The sequence below is a fragment of the Hyperolius riggenbachi genome, chromosome 5, assembly GCF_040937935.1.
Source record: "Hyperolius riggenbachi isolate aHypRig1 chromosome 5, aHypRig1.pri, whole genome shotgun sequence".
Taxonomy (NCBI): Eukaryota; Metazoa; Chordata; class Amphibia; order Anura; family Hyperoliidae; genus Hyperolius; species Hyperolius riggenbachi.
The window spans coordinates 196,888,846-196,906,072 of NC_090650.1; the positions used below are offsets into that span (position 1 = coordinate 196,888,846).

Below are 17,227 nucleotides of genomic sequence, written 5' to 3' on the forward strand. Positions count from 1 at the left end.
TGTAGCCAATGTGCCAGCTGTTAATTCAGGACTGGAGAAGAGATTGAAGTTCAGGCTATCCCAGTCAAAATTGGCAATTCAATGCCAAGTTTCAAAGGTGGACAGGGCCGGAGCTACCATAGGAAAGAATGGGCAATTGCCCCAGGGCCCCAGAGCCTATAGGGGCCCCCAAGGTGTCCCTCCCCCATCTTAACTGTTGCTCCCCAGGGACTCTGCAGAGTCTGTTAAGTTGGGAGGTGATTGGGGGAGGGTCAGCAGCCAGCTCAGGGGCCCAGGAGGGAGAATTGGCTGCAACAAAGGGCCTCTAATGACGCTTTTTGGTCGGGGTGCCTGTTGGGGGGCCCCCAGGCTAATCTTGCCCTAGGGCCCAATTGTTACTTGAACCGGCCCTGAAGGTGGAGTTCAGGTGACGTGTCTGCTTCCATGAAAGCAGGAAGTAGAAACACTACAGATTTAGTGCACAATTTGTATCAGCTGTAACACATATATTTTTCTTTAACCCTTTTGGGACCGGCCGCCTAACCCCCCTTCAGGACCAGGCATTTTTTGCAGAAGGGGGGGCGCGTTTGGGGGGTCAGGGAGACTGATCCCTGCAGGGTCTGGCTGGGCTGTCTCTCCCCTGTGTGGCCAGGTGTCCCCCCTTGTCAGCAGCAATCACTCACCTTCCAGGCTGCAGCAACGAGCCGCAGCGGATCCCTCCGCTCCGGCCGGCATCTCAGCTCCTACTGCCGCTCAGTTCCGGGTCACGGCTTGATGACGTCATCAAGCCGGGACCCGGTGCTGACGTCAGAAGGAGCAGAAATGCCGGCAAGAGCGGTGGGGGGCGCCGATCGTCACGGGAACGGCAGGGAGGTGAGTGGATCCTCTTCTTTCCCCCCTGCCGCCACAGCTGTCAAATTGATCACTGCAAACCGATGGCGATTATAGTGATCACGTGATCAGCAGCCATACGCGATGGCTGCTGATCACTGAGGGGAGATGCCAGCTGTCATATGACAGCTTAATCTCCCCTCACCGGTGCGCATGATCGCGTTGTGACGGTTCGTTAGCGCGGATGTTGAATCAACGTCCAGTCAGAACAGTAGCACCACCTGCTGGACGTTGATTCAAGGTACTTGGTCCCCAAAAGGTTAAAGGTTATTATGCTGTTCCTTATTGTATAGAGCAGAGAGGAAGATCTGAGTTCAGGTCCACATAGCTGCACCCTCTTCTAAACAACTATCTGAAGTTTTAACAAAAACAAACTGAAAACATTATTATACAGCAAAATGATTAATATGTAAACAAAAAAAAGCAAACATGTTGCTAGCCTCAACATTTTCAATAAGTCATCATCACTATGACAACAGAGTTTCTTATTACCATAGAAAAAAACCCATCCTGAAACAAGCATCTGTTGCCAAGATCCAGTGTAGCATGTTTGTAGTACAGAAAAGCCAAATAAATAAAGTTCTGTGGAAATCACCAAACACTATATGTTTGTTGACATAAAACCAATAATTCTTTGAATATTAGATTATATGTAGATGTAGTTTATTGGGTACGCCATCATAATGGAAGGGTAGAGATCAACCACATGTATTGAGAAAATAGGGATCAGTCAGTATCTATAGGAAACTCATGATGTTCGAATTTTTAGTTATTAATATTCAGAAATGCAAATCCACCTGTCATCACACTTCAGGCAAACTTGAAGCTAAATTTAAATTAAAACACAGATACTTGCCTGTGCAGAGGGAAGACTCTGGGTTCCATAGAGCGTTCCCGTTGCTTTCCTGGTCCCTTCTACCCTTGAGGTGGTGCAGTTGTTTCAGACACAATTAATCAAAACATAATACATTTTATTACCTCACATTAAAAGACAAAGACACATGAGTGGACTCTCGGACCGCTACATAACACAAATTTAAAAGCACAGAAACATGCATCCTCTGTTCAGTATGTGCAACAATGTAAGTGCGTCAATGATTGCATTCAAAAATTGCATATTTGGAAATTTTCAGATGTTGAACAGATACACTATTATTATCATTTTTCAGCCATTCAAAATTCTGTACAATCAGGATATCCAGCAATACAAATACACATACACATACATACAAAACACATACATATATAATTGATGTGTGGTTTTAGACATCACCAACACTGGTACATGCTCATACGATAAATTACATCAGGATAAGAAACACTAGAAGGAGGTCCCTGTTCTTGGGTGCTTACAATCTAGAGGATAGTGAGTTGGAGGCATTATGGAGGAAACACTGGGGTTAGCGGATGAGGAAGTGCGCCTTCAATGCTACCTATAGCAATTATAGGTATGTGTGAACAGGTGTGTTTAGAGAGTAAGTTTTCAAGGCTCGAAGCATGACAGACAGACTGGGAAGGCGCAGGAACGTCTAAGGGTCCTAGAAGGGAAAACAATTCAGTAGGAAGAGCCCTGAGCTGGTGGGTTGCCATGGGCAATCATTTGCTGACATAAAGGTTCTGAGTGGGATGGTATTCGGCGATTAATGTAAGGAGATGACAGCTTATGTTAGAGAGTTTTGTATAACAGAGTGAAGTGTTTAAGAGTTATTGGGGTAACAGGTAGCCAATGGAGAGATTGTCAGAGAGGTCTACCTCTGAGGAGAGAAATGAGAGGTGTATGAGGTGGGCAGCAGAGTTCAGGAGGGACTGGAGAGGTGCCAATATGGGTTTTGGTAGGGTGTTACAGTAGTCAGCACGGGATATGATTAGAGCATGTACAAGCATTTTAGTAGCCTGATATGATAGGAAGTTACAAATTCTGAAAAATGTTTTTGAGGTGGAAGTATTAGGAGGTAGTTAATATGTAGTCTAAATGAGAGTGCAGGGTTCAGAATTACCCCCAGACAGCAAGCTTTAGGAGTTGAGGTTCTTGGGGTATTTTCTACATTCATGGTCACAATGGGTAGGGGAGCAAATAAAGAAGGTGAAAATATCACAATCTCTTTTTTGTTCAAAAAAGATGATATGAATATAGAGATAGCAGACAGACAGTCAGGGCTCAAGATAATAGTGGTCAGGGACCGATAAATATATTTGGGTGTTATTAGCGTAGAGGTGATATTGAAAACCAAGAGAGCTTATTAATTGTCCCAGGCCATGAGCGTAAATGGAGAAGAGGTCCAAGGTTGGATGCTTGTGGTACATCAACAGACAACGGACATGGAGAGGAATTAGTACTGGAGTAGGAGACAGAGAAAGAACATCCATACATGTAAGAATGGATCCAGGAATGGGACTACGCTAGGCCATTGACCCCCAGTGGCAAAAGGGCATAGAGAAGCAGAGAATGACCAACAGTGTGAGAGGCAGAGGAAAGAATATAGAGTTATAGTACAGCAGAGTCCCTGATATCGGGCATCGGCGAGGATACATGTGCTTGCTGCTTCCTTGAGCAACCAGACAAAAAAGTACAAACCTTTCGGGTGTCTTCCTTGCACATAAGCCGACATATTACCTGACCCGCATTGGGCCAGGTGACATGCTTGCTTCCGTGGATGGCGATGGAAAGCCGCTAGGAGCTGTAGGGAGACTACAAGACAGCGCTGGAGGCTCGGTTAGTATTTTAAACAACTCCACACCCATAAAAAAAAGGGTCCCCGTTATCCATCAGGTATGCCGATTAGTTCAGACTTTTGGTTGCCTGAATTCCAGATAACGAGGACTCTGCTGTACAGAGAATTGGCCCTTGGATTTTATTTTGCCCTTGGAGTTATCAGAGATAAAGTCAGACAGTTCTGAATAAATGGGGCATTCCAGCAGTTTGGGAACAAAGGGAAAGAGTGTCACTGGACGATAATTACAGAGCAGGGGCATAACTAGACTTAACAGGGCCCACCTGCAAAATGATAGAGGCCCCCTTGGTCCTCCAACCCCATGCAGGTCATGTGATTGGGAATCGGCAAATGGCAGCAGAGAGTATTCTGCTGTTAAAGCGGATCCGAGATGAAAAACTAACTATAACAAGTAACTTGTCTATATATCTTATCTAAAGTTTAGATAGTTTACACAGCATATCTAGCTGCAAACAGCTTCAAAAGTTTATGATTATTTATTCCTGTGATACAATGAGGGCATCCATTTTCTGTTTGTCACATTGTCACAGGCTGAGGGCTGGAGATGCTATAGCTTGCCTGTGTGTAAATTCATTCCCCTTTCCTCCTCACTCCTCCCCTCTGCCTCTGAAATAAATGGCTAGCAACGTCCTCCTCCTCCTGCCCAGACTGAGCTCCCATAAGCCCTTGCTACAGTGCCAAGGCACAAAAGGAGCTGTGGGCGAGGCTTATTTCGTTTATAGGGAATTAGAGTATTAAAACAAAACAAACAAAGTATTTGGCTTGAGGAATGCCCTACAAACTATATGAAAGGAACACAATTATGCAATGAGTAAAAGTTTATCTCGGATCCACTTTAAGCAGTGTATGGAAGTAGAAAAAAATTACACATGCTCCTGCACATGTTTTTTGTGAGCGAACTGGAAGGTCTTTTTGATAAATGGCTGCACTTGTGGTTGGGAAGATGGAGGAGCAGGGCCCCCCAAAGCCTCTTGCCCCCCCCCCCCCCGTGATTGTTACACCCGTATTAGAGAGGGCTGTAGGGTCCAAGAAGGGTTTTTCGATTAGTGGTGTTATGATTGCTTGTTTAAATGAGGAAAATGCCAGTAGAGATGGAGAAGTTGAAAAAGAGAGTTGGGGAATGAGATAAAAGATATCCAGATATCAAAACAATAATATTAATAAGGGAGGATACAAAAATATGAACCAATGTACACTGTCTCTGAAATGTTTGTGTGCATTAATTAAGACGCTATCCATCTTCAACTCAATGCGTTTCATGAAATGATGTTCACTTCTTCAGTAGTGGAGGACTGCTGCAAACAACCAGAGAGTATTGCTGTCAGTTAGGTGGTCAATCAATAAGATTATTCACAACATAATGGTATAAAAAGCAGATGTCCCAGACTGAAGAAATGAACAATAGTAATCGGTATGTATGAGAGCTGAAGACTTAGAGGCGACAAAGGGTTTCAATTGAGATGGTCATGCATCCTGATGTAATGATTTAACATAAACGCATGATGTACCTGCAAACGAATATTGCATAATTACCTCGTCATCAGTTCCGCTCAGAGGCTCAGCATTTTCTTATATCAACGATTCCTTCCAATTCTGACAAGATTTTGTCAGAACTAAATTATATAAGTTGCTGTCAGTGTTATATCAGCTGCTGTCAGTTATATATCAGATTCTGCCAATTATAGCTGAAAGGACAACTGATGTGCAAGGTAATGACATACTAAGCCAGAAGTTTGCAAATTGCAATCCTTTGCTTAGTTAATGAGACCCATTGTATGCATATCAAAAATACAGCAGTTTATACACTTTTGGGTTTGCCAAGCTATATCTGTCTTAAGGTGGCCACACACGATACAATAAAATGATCCGATTTTACAGCAATTCGATAAAAACGATCGAATTTCTCCAAAAAAATCGAAAGCTTTTTTTCATTCGACTGAAAAATCCGATCGGATTTCCCGCTTTCTTCGATTTTTATCGATCCGGAATGCCAGATATTTTTCTTCAATCCTCCTAAAGATTGTATGGTGTGTGTTCGTCAATTTATTAATATACACACCCTAGCAATTTTGTCAGAGTTTCCAATCATTTTTATCATAACTGGGGAAAAATTGAACCTACGTGTGTGGTACATTGGTCATATTGTTTAAATGTTACAATCCGTCAGGAAAATTGATTGCAATTCTTAAATTGAACAGATATTTAAAAAAATTGGTGTGCGGCCACCTTTATGTTAGTGATCAGCTGTTTTCATAAGCCTCAAATGGACAGGGCTTCTCTGTTGTGAATAGCACTGTCATTGTCAGTTTGTTTCTATTGTATATATCTTTTCTTAGTTTGTTATGTATAATTAACGAAGAGCTTTCACCGTTTAGCCAATGAAATCAAAGCTTTAAGCCTTTTGCTAGACCAGCAACCAGGCTTTCCTTGTGTAGGAGAGAGTGCAAGGCAGCAGCAGCAGCAGCAGCACATGCCTATACAAGCTACCCTAAAGTGTAGACTGGAAAGGAGCTCCTCCCTGTCATGCCTCATGTGTAAGCAGCCCAGGCTTTCTGCTTCAGCTCACTTCTGTGCTGATCACCAGGTCTGACAGCCACAGTTCCATGTCCCATACCTCCAGGCTTTTTACTATAAAGGGAGAACACAGCTCACCCGCCTGCTGCTCAGCCCTGCAAATACAAATCTAGTCAAAACTCAACTTGCCTGCGAGAAGAAACACACAGAACCCACTGAGAAGAAATCTGAAGTCTGCAGGAAATACTAAGCCAGGTATTTCAATACAAACAACCATGAGGACCTGTCTGCACAAACGGGACTTGCAAGTAGTGGCACATTCTCAGTGAAATGCTACTTTTTTTTTATTTGACTGACCGTACAACAGCAGGCAGAGAATGATCCCTCCAAGCAGCACTATGGGAGACAATGTAGAAAAGGAGGATGAACTTGGGAGCACTGAACAGCCCCACTCACCAGCTTCCACCAGTAGCCAAGAATCAAAGGTATTTGTCTTTGCACTTGTCTTACTACAGGTTGTTGTATGCTGCCTAGCAGCACCATCATATGTGGAAGCTGTATTTTATCCTTATCACAACCCAGTCTGTGCACAGAGAGAAGGCTACAGTATTGGCTTACAGTAGTAGTTAGAATAGCCAGCTACAAAGTAACAGACTATTGTGGAGAGGGAAGTTGTAGTTCCAGTAATTCATTATTTCATACACATGACACGGTAAAATGGTCATGTGACAATACTAAAACCTGGGACATAGAAAATAAGAAACTGCAGCATATTTACAGGCATCTTTTAAGTGACATATTTTTTAAATAAATCTGCAGTGCCATTAAATTAAAACATGTCAGGTTCATGTTCCTGAAAAGCATACCTTACCTATTTTGGAGATTCAGTCCAGATCTTCAGGTTATTCTGGCACACAATATATGGCTTTTGGATGTTAATATATATAATAAATAAGCACATCTTGGCTAAGGGGGCTGGCATGGAATGTTCTGTATGTCAGTGATGTCTGCAACTTAGGTTAGGTCAGCTTCTGTGTACATTGATGTAGTAGTGTTATTATCACAGACGGCTAGACCCAATAGGAAGTCCTCTCCTCTGTGTTGATCTGAACCAGGCAGGTGCACATAGCTACCATGATTTCTGTGAATAAAAATGTTTATAGTTTTGCAGCTTAAACTGGCAATTAGCATGGTTCAGTTCATTGCACTAATGAAGTGGAAACATGCTGGAACAATATCAAATGCTTTGAGAAATGTGTAAACATAGCCTGCCGAATTTAATTCAACTGTTCAAGACAGTGTTCACTAAGCATGGAACAAAACAGTGCCCTTCACTATTGCAGACTATAGACTAGATGATTTTTGACTGCTTTGGAAGTCATACAGGAAAATATAAATGTAAAGGTGACCATACACGATACTATAAAAACATTTGATTTTCCTGTTTATTTGATCTAAATGATCAAATCGAATGAAAGTCAAAATATTTTTTTTTTTTATCAAGAAATTCGAACATTTATCCAGTTTTTTCGAGAAAAATCTGATTGGACATGGTGGAAAAATCTTTATATTCGATGTAATGGAATAATCGAACTAAATTATCTAATTTAAAAAAAATTAAAAATTGTACCATGTATGGGCACCTTAAAAGGGATACTGTAGGGGGTCGGGGGAAAATGAGTTGAACTTACCTATGGCTTCTAATGGTCCCCCACAGACATGTAGTACCCACGCAGCCACTCACCGATGTTCCGGCCCCGCCTCCGGGTCACTTCTGGAATTTCAGACTTTAAAGTCTGAAATTCCAGCTGTGCCTGCGTTGCCGTGTCCTCGCTCCCGCTGATGTCACCAGGAGCGTACTGCGCAGGCACAGACCATACTGGGCCTGTGCAGTACGCTCCTGGTGGCATCAGCGGGAGCTAGGACACGGCAATGCAGGCACAGTGGTTTTCAGACTTTAAAGTCTGAAATTCCAGAAGTGAACTGGAGGCGGGGCCGGAGCATCGGTGAGTGGCTACGCGGGCACAGGATGTCTGCGGGGGACCATTAGAAGCCCCGGGTAACTTCAACTCATTTTCCCCTGACCCCCCTACAGTATAGGGCTCTTTCACATTAGGGCAGATTTTCTGCGTTTCAACGCAACGGGTAAAGTTTGCGTTACCCAAGGTAAAATGAAAGTCCATAGACTTTCATTTTAGCTTTCACATATAACGCTGCGTTTTTGTGCGTTGCGTTACACTGCACCCAGGCGCAGTTTTTCGGCTGACGCTAGCTTTATGCGTTACAATGTTAGTCAATGTAAAACACACACTATGCGCGTTTTTAAACCGTTAACGCAGGCAATCAGTCCCAGAATGCAACAGAGGAAAAATTTTGAAAGTTGAAAACTAAAAACAAAAAAAAATTACCTGCGTTTTCCTATGTGCTGTAACGCATAACAAAACGCATTAAAACGCATACAACAAAACGTATGCTTTGAGCGTTCTCCAACGCAAGCTCTGATGTGAAAGAGCCCTTAGAAATCATCTGTCTTTTTGATGATTCTAAACCAAAGTTTGCCATTGTTTTCTCTATTGTGAGACTAATTCCTTGAGGATTTTACAGGTCGTCATTTGTTAGTCAGAGATCCTTAATACACTTAGGCCCCTTCCCCACGTCCACGCTGCGTGCAATGCAGGTGGTTGTCGCATTTTTTGGGGGGCGTAAATTTGACAGCAACCATGTGTTGCGATTCTGTGGTGAATCGCAACGCATGGATGTAAAAATCAGACAGTGCAGTCTATGCACGTGTAATGTCCATTCAGTTCGCAAAACTGTGCATTGCTGAAAACGTTATCAACAATGCACAAAGGGGAATGGGGCCTTAAAGAGACTCTGAAGTCTCAAAAAAAAGTCTTTTTATTTAACTTATATGTTTAACATCTTTGCCCTAACTAAACTGCCGCATTCCCGCCGCTCTAATCTAACTAAATGCCCGTAAACTCCCCGGGGCGGGGGGGGGGGGGGGGCAATCCGGGCAGCGCTTCCGTGTGAGGCAAGGCTATGAGCTGCAGCCCTGCCTCACACGCGTCTGTCAGCCCGGATCGCCACCTCACCCCCGCCCCTTTCAGTCTTCCTTCACTGAGAGGGGCAAGGGAGAGGCGGAGATCCACCACTGACAGACGTGTGTGAGGCATGGCTGCAGCTCATAGCCCAGCCTCCCATGGAAGCGCTTAGGGCAGCAAAATCCACGACCAAGAAAGTCATGGATTTTGCAGGAGAGAGGAAGGGAAAGTTTGGGGGGATTTAGATTATTTTTAGCTTATAGCGGCGGGAATGCGGCTGTTTAGTTAGGGCTATCATGTTAAACAAATTTATTAAATAAAAAGATTGTTTTTTGGAGGCTTCAGTGACTCTATAAAGCACACCTCCAGTGCATATTACACATTTATTGGCTCCTCTTCTAATAGCAAGTTATAATTATCTGCTGTGTCTTTACCCCCCAAATCCCTCCCTGAGCCCGAGGTCAATGGCCTCTGGCACATAGCTCCCCGCCAACCCCCCCCCCCCCCCCCCCCCGTGAAAAAGACACCATGGTGATTTCTTTATTTTGAATAGAGAAAACACCATCACGGTTTTTCAGGGGGCGGGGCTACAGGAGGTATTGGGGGAAAATATGATTTCTAACATTGATTGCTGCACATTGTAGCTCTTGCTGCTCTTAACATATGTCTTACAACATAAATCTACTAGTCATTAAAGGTGAGGGACCAAAAGCTGCCTACAAAGAGCCAATTGTCAGCTACCACTGTAGTGCAAAGGTGGCTGCAATGCCTGTAAGGTCCATTTAAAGTGAGCCAGAAGCAGGCAAAAACAAGGATCTCAAATAGCATAGCACCTTCCAGGTTCTCGCTGCCTCCCATTGTTCCAGCTCTGACCCTCAGTGAAGTTTTTCAACTTGTACGGTTGAATAACTCTTAGGCCCTCCATGGATAGCCTTCAAAAGTACTTGAGTTGAGTCTAGGCTCACCCAATCGCAGTGCGGGGTTGCCCACCTTTGACGGCACTCGAAAATGCAAATACTTCCGATGGCTTCTTAGGAGGGCCGAAAGATTTATTTGATTGCAGAACATCCCTGGACTGCACAGGAATGAGGGGACAGATTGAGACCCGGGAAGGCTCTATGCTATCCAGAGCCTTCACTTTACTTAGGTAAACATCTAACCTGAAGTGAGCTTCCTCTCTTCAGGTTTGCCTTAAAAGGAACCTGAGGTGTGAGGCCTATGGAAGCTGCCATATTTATTTTATTGTAAACAATGCAAGTTAGTAGCAGCTAATATCGGCAGATTTGTCATAGACATCTGATCTGTATGCTTATTCAGGACCTATTCTTAAAGAGGAACTCCAGTGAACATTTTAGTTTTGGCAGGTTTTTGGTAGTTGGAAACAGCTGTTAGGCCTGGTGCACACCAGAGGAGTTTTTCTGAGCGTTTTGAGTTTTTAAATCTGCTGCTAATGTTATCCTATGTGTCTGTGCACACTGGAGCAATGAGGTTTTGTAAAAAACCCCATAGCATTACATTGGGAAGAGCTTTTGAAACCTCTAAAAGCTCTTCCCAATGTAATGCTATGGTTTTTTTTTTACAAAACCTCATTGCTCCAGTGTGCACAGACACATAGGATAACATTAGCAGCAGATTTAAAAACTCAAAACGCTCAAAAAAACTCCTCTGGTGTGCACCAGGCCTAACAGCTGTTTTCCACAATGCAACAAGGTTCACAGACTGGAAACTGCCAAAAAAAGTTTGAACTTTTCTTGTGGGAGGGGTTTCTTGTGGGAGAAGTTTCACCACAATATCAGTCATACAGCGCCCCCTGATGGTCTGCTTGTGAAAAGGAATAGATTTCTCATGTAAAAGGGGTATCAGCTACTGATTGGGATAAAGTTCAATTTTTGGTCGGAGTTTCTCTTTAACCACTTAAGGACCACAGGCTTACACCTCCCTAGTGACCAGGCTATTTTTTACTAATTGGTGCTCTGCAGCTTTAATGGCTCGCTGCAAAGCCATACAATTAAGCACAAAGCACACAAATGAACCTTGTCCCCTTTTCTGATTGCTGCTGTAGGCATTTGTGTTTTTTTTTATCAACTTAACCAGCCAATAACAGCGATTGGCTGTCATAGGCATCAGCCTATAAGAGCCAATTGCTCCTGAGCCTCTCTAGGGGACAGCCGAGTGACATGCTGTCCCCAGTACAGCACTGCCGTAGATCGCAGCTCTATACAATGTAAATAGATGGCTGTTTCGCCATCTAACAGTCTCCTAGCGGCGATCGCTGCTGGGAGACTGATAACAGAGCGGAGCTCCGTCATTCAAGAGGAGAAGCGCGTGCATTGGCGAGCGCAATCTCTTGCACAACTTTGTCCCAGGACTTGACGCCTTTCGGCGTTAGGCGGTCCTGGGGCTGCCACCCTCCGACGCCGATCGGCGTTAGGCGGTCAGAAGAGCGTTAAAGGATTAGAGGCAGAGATCAGCAGGGCAGCCAGGCAATGAGCATTATTTAAAAGGAAATAAACATGTCAGCCTCCCAAAGGTTCCCTTTGAAGAACAACACTGATTAACTTGATCTGTTATGATGTACATCAATTTTCGTTGTATAGTATTGCATTGTAGCCACCTAGTTGATATCAAAGTGCACACCACCACGCACTGTGCATGTTGGAATCTGTGTTCACAAAAACTGTTTGAGCAAACCCTGAACGCTCTCTTACACTTTATGCAATTGCAATGCAATTCCAATTTTGATGCGATTTTAAAAAGTCCTGCATGCTGCGTCTTTTTGGCATTTCTCTTCTTGTGTTGCTAGCATCCAGTGAAAATTGCATCAAAATTGGAACTGGATCATAATCTCATTGGAATCTGAATCACATTGCAATCTGCAGTGTAGAAGAAGCCAGTGCTGTCAATAAGCAATTATTTAGCTGTAAAGAACTTATTTTAGCACCCTCAGCAATGACTCATGTTAGTTGCAGAGCCGTCAAGACCAGACGTAGGCAAGATTTTACTGTTGCCTCTCCAGAAAATAAGATTGATAACATTTCAGAACATGGAATTCTGCCTTTATGATCTATAAGCATTCTGTATCTGTTGCAGTGATAGCCAGTGCTTGAATAATGAAAAGTGAAGTGTTGTACATCATACATATGGTACATATGTATATAACTAAACATAAGACTAAAATACCTTTAACTTGACACATACTTCACTGCTGCACAAGAAGTTTTTTTTAAGTTCTAATAGATGTAGAAAAAATGTTTCCTCTTGGTGTGAATACCCTCACACATATATTTCTTAGTCATACTAAGTTAGCTTTTATAATAATTTCTAAGCTGGCTGATGTGTGTCTGTATGTTCTTCCTTCCTGCACATGCCCATCCTGCCCTGCCCTGATTGGCCATGGCGCTGTGTCCGACCACCCCACATACGCCCCTCCTGCCCCACCCCTCTCTGATTGGCCACAGCGCTGTGTCCGACCACCCCGCACACGCCTCATTAGTTACCTTTATACAGACTGAAGTCTTACAACTGCTTGCCAGTGAACTGCCAGTCCTGACTCCTTGTGTAGACATGTTATTTATTCAGATTTTCAAAAACGAATGTTCTTGATCTTTAGCTGGTAGAAAAAGAAGTGATATACAATAAAGTACATCTTCTGTTATTGAGACTCCTGTCAGCAATGGTGCAGTGTATCCCCAGCATAGCTCTCATAGCTCTTTTGGAGGGACAGTCCCTCTTTGGGAATCCAGTCCCTTTGTCCCACTTTCTTCCTCATATGTCCCTCTTTCAGGAATGATGTACAGATTTATGTAAATATATGTATTTTATCTCCTGAAAACTGTGTTTAATTGACCCAAAAATGTATTCCCATACTTTAAATGTATATATTTTTTATTTTCAAATGTTAATTTGACGGAAAATGAACTAGGATAGAAAAGACCGGTGTGGTTTGAATCATAAAAACACATATTTTTCTTATGAAATCTTTATGGTATGCATGCCTAGGGGTATGCCGGGGCTTGGTTAGGGTTGTGGCAGGGGCGTGACTTATGTGTCCCTCTTTCTTATCTCAAAAAGTTGTGAGGTATGCTCCAGTCCTCCACAGATGTTCATCTGCCTTAACTGCTATTACTGAGGTTTACCATCTGATGTTTCCCAGCACATTTACCACTGACATTTGTGCTTGACCACCTACCAATACTCAGAACATGCACAACTACTGTTGCTTGCTGGGATATGGACTCTATCTCTTGGATAACAGTTCAGGATCGAGTGATGCACAGATTGCTGCTTCCGTCGCTAGCCCACAGGCTAATGATGCATTCTGTTGCTATGGGGCATGGAGCAGTGATGATGGCACAGCACGCAATGTAGTGACTTCTTTGCAGAAGCCATCCTGACTGCATGAGCCAAGAAACCTCTAACATCTGTACAAGGATTTAGAGGCACGCACTTTGCTCCTGTAGCTTTTTGCCTCCCAAGGTAAACCTTTGAACCATAATGTAAATAGTATAATGTAATGTAATAATGTAAATAGGTGAGGCCTCATCATCAGGTCACATTACATCTTCTCCTGAGCTGAAATGCAGGTTTGGGGATTCTTAATGTACTGTCTTTAGCTGACAAGCAGCTTTATGAAGCTTATGACATGCAGTTCTGGATGAGAGTGGGGCAGAGCGGAACTAATACAATACTGTGTCCATTATTAAGCCTTTTCCTTATGACATTCAGCAACTAAACAGTGTGGAGCTGTTCCTATCAGAGTGTGACAGCCTGCTTCATTGCCATTGCAGGTCATCAATGTTTAATACTGTATATGCTATCATCATTATTACTGAGAATGTTCCTCTTGACACATAAAACATCAAAATGCTATATGGCACATGATTTCTTATATATCTCTGTCTGGAAGTTGGCACTGTATGATGATACACTTTGCTTGTGAGAAGAGTCAAAACTGAGCACACTTTGTGGTAACTAAAATGCAGCTTTTAATGATAAATGTCGAATAAAAATTGTCTTAAAATTGGAAGCAATACATCAGACACTGAAAATGACTGCAGTACCCACTACCCTAGTGAGATGGTATTGAGGAGGCGAATGGTCGACTCACGTTTCACACACCATTGGATGTCTCATAAAGTGCATGATAAGCAAGCTTTAATTATCACAAATGATGTTCAACTTCCACCCCTTCCACAAGCAACATTGATCTCATGCAACTAATGGAAATAGCTGCAAAAACAACCTAACACCCTGGACTGACTTCAAAAGTATAGTGAGGAAGAGATCTCAGACATCCTCTGTCGTCTCCGCCAGACAACCTGCGACCTGGACCCTGGACCAACTAAACATATGCTGAAATGCCCTGACCTGCTTGGTCCAGCATTTCACAAAATAGTAAATTGCTCTCTGCAAGCAGGGAGGTTTCCTACCTCTCTAAAAGAAGGAATCATCAAGCCCCTTCTTAAAAAACCTTCCATGGATCCAGATGCTATGAGCAGCTACAGACCTGTCTCCAACCTCCCCTTCTTAGGTAAAGTTATTGAAAAGGCTGTCTATCTGCAACTTGAAACCAGGCTGTCAGTAAACAACATCCTGGACCCTCTACAATCTGGCTTTAAGAAACACCACAGCTGTGAAACAGCCCTCATCCAAGTCTGCAACGATCTGCTCATGGCAAGGGACAGAGGGGAATGCTCCATCCTAATCCTGTTGGATCTCTCAGCGGCTTTTGATACAGTTGACCATGAAATCCTGCTTAACAGACTGCAGGAGTACTGTGGCATCAGTGGATCAGTCCTCCAATGGTTCAGATCATTCCTGACTGACAGAACACAGAGAGTATCCCTAGGACCTATAATGTCCAAACCTGCACCTCTACAATTCGGAGTGCCACAAGGATCAATCCTATCCCCTCTGCTGTTTGCAATCTACATGTTGCCACTCGGTACACTTATCCAACGACATGGCCTGACGTACCACTGCTACGCCGATGACACACAGCTATACCTGTCCTTCAAACCTGGTGGAACAGACCCTACCCCAAAAATAAACTCTTGCTTAGCTGAGCTTCAGGCATGGATGAATGATAACTGGTTGAAACTGAATGCTGACAAAACTGAGGTCCTGTTTGTCCAAAGCCAGTGCTCGCCATCAAAACAGCTCTATCCTAAAGCAACACCAATCAGAATTGGGGATTCAGACATAAACAGCTCCAACCTTGTGCGCAGCCTTGGCGTACTAATCGATGGGGAATTGAGTTTCAGAAACCAAATTTCATCTGTAGTTAAATCTTCCTTCTTTCATCTGAAGAACATTGCAAAGATTAAACATCTGATTCCCCCAGAGGATCTTCCAACCCTAGTCCACGCCTTCATCACATCACGGCTGGACTACTGCAATGCCCTTTATGCTGGCCTCCCCAAAAAGGACCTGCGTCGCCTGCAATTAGTGCAGAATGCTGCTGCCAGATTGCTAACAAACCAGCCTCGCCACTGTCACATTACACCGATCCTTCGCTCACTGCACTAGCTACCAGTAGAATGGAGAATACTCTTCAAGATTGGACTGCTGACATTCAAATCCCTGCACAATCTGGGCCCTGGATACATGAAGGACTTGCTGAAGCTGCACCACACCTCTCACAACCTCAGATCAGCTAGTTCTATAAACTTGGTCACTCCCAGAGTGCACCTCAAAAAATCTGGAGACAGAGCCTTCTGTCATGCTGCCCCTACTCTTTGGAACTCCCTACCACACCCAGTAAAGACAGCACCATCCCTGGAGCTATTCAAATCCAGACTGAAAAGCCACCTGTTTAGCCTGGCATTTCCAGATTTATAAAATTCTTCCTCTGTACCACGATGGTTGGAGCCATGCTTATGTGCTTTGAGTCCCACGGGAGAAAAGCGCTTTACAAATGTTATTTGTTGTTGTTGTTGATCTGGGCCATTATCTTATAAGCGCCTAGTGGATGTGGAGGAATCTATGCTATGCTCCATCAACAGATCAACAGAGTGAGTGGTGAGCTATACACACATACTAGTTAATTTTAAGAATATATATTTTTTTAATTTACAAATGTTTTACTCTGACCTAACTTAACCTTACCTCCACATGATCCCCCCCCTCTCAATTCCTATCTCTAATTGATTCCCCCTGGCAAAACCTAACCTGAACTCCTCTGCCTAACTCTAAGAGCCCCCTGGAGATGCCTAACCCTAAAGATCCCCCTGCTAATGCCTAAGCTTAAACTTAAATCCTCCCTGTGGATGCCTAACCATCGACATCTCCCGCACAATGCATAACAATAAGGCGACCCTGGACACCGACTAAGACTAAAGACCCCCCCGATGCCTAACCCTACCCACCGATATTTTGGCTGTCACCAAGGCAATGACAACTGGCTGAAACTAAATGCAGACAAAACTGAAGTCCTTCTGATTGGAGGGCAGAGCATGATAACAAAACAACTTAACTTGCAGTCTTCACCACTGGGAATAGGAGGCACGGATCTACGCAGCTCTGATCATGTGCGTAGCCTGGGAGTTCTAATTGATGGGGATTTAAACTTCAGAACTCAAATCTCTGCTGTGGTGAAATCATCCTATTTTCACCTGAAGAACATTGCAAAAATCAAGCACCTCATACCCCCAGAAGATCTGCCAACCTTAGTCCACGCCTTCATCACATCTCGACTGGACTACTGCAATGCTCTCTACACTGGCCTTGCAAAAAAGGTCTTGTACCGCCTACAGCTGATACAGAATACTGCTGCCAGACTGCTAACCAACCAACCCCGTCACTGCCACATAATGCCAGTCCTGCATTCCCTTCACTGGCTACCTATAGAATGGAGGGTCCTATTCAAGATCGGCCTACTGACATTTAAATCCCTGAATAATCTAGGCCCTGGATACTTGAAAGATATGTTACAGCTGCGTAGCAATCCCCGCATTCTCAGATCCACAGGTTCTAATAATCTAGTCATACCCAGAGTCCACTTGGAAACTTTTGGTCCCAGAGCCTTCTGTCATGCTGCCCCTATGTTTTGGAACTCCTTACCTCAAC

General features: G+C 43.6%; 1 protein-coding gene across 1 annotated transcript in view; it reads left to right on the plus strand.

Moving 5' to 3' along the window:
* The first annotated feature begins 6,165 nt into the window (after positions 1-6,165).
* STAC (SH3 and cysteine rich domain) overlaps positions 6,166-17,227 on the plus strand; it is a 341,487-nt gene continuing 330,425 nt past the window's right edge. Inside the window, exon 1 of the mRNA XM_068236530.1 lies at positions 6,166-6,601. Within this exon, the coding sequence (XP_068092631.1) occupies positions 6,494-6,601 (108 nt within the window). The 5' untranslated portion in view covers positions 6,166-6,493. The remainder of the gene's footprint in view (positions 6,602-17,227) is intronic.